This window comes from Lates calcarifer, linkage group LG11, assembly GCF_001640805.2.
Source record: "Lates calcarifer isolate ASB-BC8 linkage group LG11, TLL_Latcal_v3, whole genome shotgun sequence".
NCBI classification, from domain to species: Eukaryota; Metazoa; Chordata; class Actinopteri; family Centropomidae; genus Lates; species Lates calcarifer.
In genome coordinates, this window is record NC_066843.1 from 17,589,240 (window position 1) to 17,594,285 (window position 5,046).

The 5,046-nt window shown below is 39.8% G+C and overlaps 1 protein-coding gene across 1 annotated transcript; it reads left to right on the forward strand.

The window, feature by feature from the left end:
- Nucleotides 1-2,298: 2,298 nt before the first annotated feature.
- Nucleotides 2,299-4,664, forward strand: mchr1b (melanin-concentrating hormone receptor 1b). Its single transcript, XM_018698630.2, has one exon. It carries the CDS (start codon nt 2,302-2,304, stop codon nt 3,313-3,315), a length of 1,014 nt encoding a protein of 337 aa, XP_018554146.1. The 5' UTR covers nt 2,299-2,301; the 3' UTR covers nt 3,316-4,664.
- The last annotated feature ends 382 nt before the right edge of the window (nt 4,665-5,046 follow it).

The window sequence follows — 5,046 nt, forward strand, 5'->3', positions numbered from 1 at the left end:
TATTTCCGCTTCCTTCCACAGTGTTGGGAGGGTCTGCCTGCTGTTGTGACTGGAGCTCCTCCCTGTCAGTCTGTTCCACTTGTCTGTCAAACCCACCACACAACTGTTGTGTCACCTACAACTGGATTTAATTATCCCTGATTATTACAAGTAGCCTATTACTCCTACTTATTAGAATTATTTCATATTACACACTATGTAGGCCTATGACATCTATCTATCTATCTATCTATCTATCTATCTATCTATCTATCTATCTATCTATCTATCTATCTATCTGCCCGTCTTTTCATTAAAATATTTCTGTGATCTGTTTACGTGTCTGATTTAGTGAGATGAAAATTATGTGGTTAAACTACGCAAATTAATCCATGTCAGTCATTAAATATTTAGTTAGGACAAAATAAGGCAAGGTTGGTGTGGGGCATAAGATATAATAAGCTAGATGTAGTTGAAGCATTGTAATATTTTAATATTTATGGCTGTGAAATAATGTAAAACTGTTGCCATAACAGTACTTGACTTGTGACTTTACTAATCAGGAGATAGATGTAGATCAGGCAAATGTCATAGGCCTATACTGAGACAGGTAAGGAATTGTGAGGAAAAGTGAGTGGTCTGATACTGTTTGCTGGTAATAAGATTCAAACGCCTGATGTTTTCGATCAATCAAAAGAGTATGATTGATAAAAAACGGGCCACAACCACCAGCTTTCACCAGACATTCCTCTGAGTCTTCTCATTAAAATGAGTCATTTATTACTGACAGAACGATTCGTTATTATCTATTTTTGTGCTTCGATATATCATAATGAAAGCAGCCAAAAATATGCACACACACGCGCACACACACACACACACACACACACACACACACATGTACAGTGATATAGACGATTTGCCCAAAAAGCCCCTGCATTACACTTCTTCACCTTCACATGTTATCAGCAGGGACTGTGTTAGTTGTTACTTTTATCCCACTATATAGGAGCCATAATCTGATAAATACTTCCTTTCTTTTCATTGCCTTTGACATCTGCTTTTAATTCTTAACTGTCCATCTGTGACGATTGAGACACTTTAATACCTTGACAATGCTGACACCTAGTGGAGTGTATTAGTCTGTATGAAAACAGTGTTGATGCATTTTAGAAGGACACTGTTCTAAAACTAACATGCGTGACAAAGTCAGTTCACATCAGAAAGAAACAGACTTTACAGGATAAATGTGTCACAAGAGCAATGTTAATACGAGAAATTAAGGTCCGTATCTTTTAGAAAATGTCACTGCAATCATTCAACAGAGGGCAATTTAGAAGGCAGCACATGGCCAATGATTTCTGCATATAACAGACACTAAATATTAATACCGGGCTGTATTTAAGATGAAAAGAGCCTGGGGCTTAAGAGGGAATCTTAAATCAAAAGAGAAAACTTGACCATCTCTCTCTCTCTCTCTCTCTCTCTCTCTCTCTCTCGTTCAGTTCCCACTCAGTGGCTATTTCCCGGTACTTCACTAATCTTATTTACTGTCAACATCAAGCTTTAGCTTACATTTGTTGTTTGTAGAAGAACACAAGCGAGAAACTATTGTATTATACGGATATGGACCACATCTACGTGCTGTCTCCTTCAGTTAAAGGGCCGTAGAATATGAGGTGTGTTTTCAGACTGACGCTCATTCTCTGACGCTGTGTTATTCTTTTTAGGCGCGTTAGTTGCCTCGTGCACTAATGTCTTTTAGGAGAGGAGTGTTGATTCCCTGCTATTAAATCTAATCTAAAAAACTAATATGTCAAGCTGTTTTTTGTCATACTATTTTTTAGAAATTATTTCGTACTCCTGTTCTCGTGCTATTTTATACCTATTTTGACATTATTTTATAAAATACCACAAAAAATATATTTGGGATGGACTTTGCCTACATGTCGAATTCTTCTTTTTCACCCCTCAGTCCCGAGACTCTAGAAGAAGGTAAGTTGTTTGTTTAGTCTGTTTTTCAGTCTATATATTGACAGATATAAAGAGAGACAATGGAATTTCACTGATCACAGGATGTTTATTGTAAAACGTTTGGTATAAAATTAACTTTAAACAAAAGATTTATCTGCAGTTGTTGTTGAGTAATATTTTATTATTTATTCATGTCAGTGATTGATGGTTGTGATCTTTTTCAAATACCATGACTTAAATATAAATGACAGCAAATAATATTTATAGAAAAAAAACCTGACATCAATATATAAGTGACTGACAGTAATCAATATATATCCTTTATGCCAGATCATGAGCAGTACAACAATGTGCTCATGCCCAGCATCATTTGCTGTTATTTGTTTCTTCGGAATCATTGGAAACTGTATAGTCATCTACACCATTGTGAAGAAAACCAAGCTCTGCTCCCAGCAAACGGTGCCAGACATATTTATCTTCAGCTTGTCCATCGCAGACCTCCTCTTTCTCCTTGGCATGCCTTTTCTCATTCACCAGCTGGTGGGTAATGGCTCCTGGTGCTTTGGTGGTACCATGTGCACTGTCATTACAGCGCTCGACTCCAACAGCCAGACTGTCAGCACATACATCCTGACTGTAATGACTCTGGATCGTTATCTGGCCACTGTGCATCCCATCCGCTTCAAACATGTCCGAACACCCTTCATGGCCGGGGCGGCAGTAGCACTGGTGTGGGTGTTTTCTTTGGTCTCCATCACCCCAGTGTGGATGTACACAGGACTCATGCGTCTCAAGGATGGCTCCGTTGGCTGCGCCCTCCTGCTGCCCAACCCTGCCACAGATACATACTGGTTCACCCTCTACCAGTTCTTCTTGGCCTTTGCTCTGCCTTTGGTGGTCATCTGTGGGGTCTTCTTCAAAATTCTCCAAAACATGTCAGCTACAGTTGCTCCACTGCCCCAGCGCAGCCTCAGGGTGCGGACAAGAAAGGTGACCTGTATGGCAGTGGCCATTTGCCTGGCATTCTTCATTTGCTGGGCCCCCTATTACATTCTGCAGCTGGCCCACCTGGGAGTGCAACGGCCCACCTTTGCTTTCCTGTATGCCTACAACATCGCCATCAGCCTGGGCTATGCCAACAGCTGCATCAACCCATTTATCTACATTATTTTAAGTGAAACATTTAAGAGGCGGTTCATCGTAGCTATCCGGCCGTCTCACAGGGTTTTCAGAGTTGCCCCCGCTCTGGCTGATGGCAGCATGAATCTGAGGATGGCAGTGGACAGCTCTCACCCCTCTCACTTGCAGTCATCGAGGGAACTGCTTCAAAACATTCTGCCTGTCACTGTGGCTGTGCACTGACATGGACAGTTAACTGGCCAATCCATGACCACCAGTGCCAACAAATCACCATCTGCCACTACTGACTCCTCTGATTCCCCCAACAAACACTTCTGTTTACATGGTGGAATACTGAAGAGAATTCCATTCCAAAAGTGACTCAACTACAGTATGTTTATGTGCCAAGTGGTTATATAATCTGTAACATTAGTTCATGTTCAAAGTGAGTTATCATCATATTTATTCATCCGTTTGACATGTAACATTTTTAGACGCAGCAGACTACAGAAAGTCACAAAATCAAGTCAGCTATTGAACAAATGTGGTGATTAATCATCATTGTACCTCTGTATTATTTTTTTGTGTGTGCATTTGGAATGGCTGAAAGCAATTTAATAATCTGAGCTAAAAGGAGACAATTATGTTTAAATCTGCAATCAGTATTGTTGGATAACAGAATCTATTGTGCATATCATCATTTGTATTGTACAGTTTGTCAGTGTTTGTGATTTTGACCCAGAAAGCCATGGTGCTAAGAGCCTGATCATCTTGTGAACAGCAAACATGTGGCTCTTGTATTTCACAGCAGAAATCATAGAATCCACTTGTATGACACGTAATCCACATTCACAGTTCTGCAGCTGCAGCTCGTCACTTTTTAAATGTAATGTTGTTATATTGTGGCAGGAAAAACCACAAGCATCTTTTAGCTGACTTTTTACTGCATCATTGGTTGCATATTAAAACATCTGCAATGTCAAAACAATGGTATTCGTTGGCAGTGGAGCACAATTAAAGCAACATAAACAGCTGCAGGCAGTGCACGTAGTGATTAGAATATAAAAGCTCTGCTTGTGGTGCTTTGAGGGTGCGCTGCTCCTTACACCCCCGTGACCGATGTGTTTTGATCTAAATCACTGACTAAATGTAGATTGTCTCCTGTGGGAGGTGATGGTCTATGGGCTCTGATTATGTTACACTGCTATCTCTGTAGATATCCAAGTCAGTCGTATTACTTATTACATTCAAAGTGATATTACAATGTATCTCTGTTGTGGCTTGTGATGCGGTGATGCAGGGGTTTGTCTTGTATTTAACTGGGCATCTTTACTATGATGTAACTGCTATAGAAATGTGCTCTGTGGCGTGTCTGTTGTAACCTGCTGTGTGTGTTTTAACTCTTCAGTCCTACTCCAGAAGTTACAGATGACTGGCTTTAACATGCTCAAAACAAAAAGACTCGCTGGCAGATTCAGTTTACTCTCAATAAAAAGTTGCGTTATGTGTGGAGTTTCAGTGTATCGTTGATTTTGGCTATATTTACAAACTCCTGTTTGCTGTGTAAGATTAAAAATGACATCTTGTTTCAATCTTGTTTATTGTTGTCAATAAAGTGTTGAATTTAACTGAAACATCTCCATTCAACTGTATGCAATATAATAGATCGAGACGGACACATTTAAACCAAGAATATTTGTTGTAACAATTTTCCTCAGCTGTTTCTTTGTTTCTTCAGCTTTTCACAGTAGGAAGACTTCCTGCTTATCCAAATGTCAGATGGTAGGAATCAAAGTATGCCCCATTATCTTGAAAAGAAAAGAACGCTGGAATAAAGCCAGGATTACATGGCATTTACATGATAATTCCTTAAACATAAGAAAAACCCCCACCTCACCCACCCCCCATCGGAAATAAGCAAGGTAATTACTTACCCTGAACCACCCTGGTGAGAGATTCTCTTTGGTGGTAATA

Excerpts from the sequence above, each read along its gene's own strand:
- mchr1b (XM_018698630.2), top strand. The coding sequence starts at position 2,302 with ATGTGCTCATGCCCAGCATCATTTGCTGTTATTTGTTTCTTCGGAATC.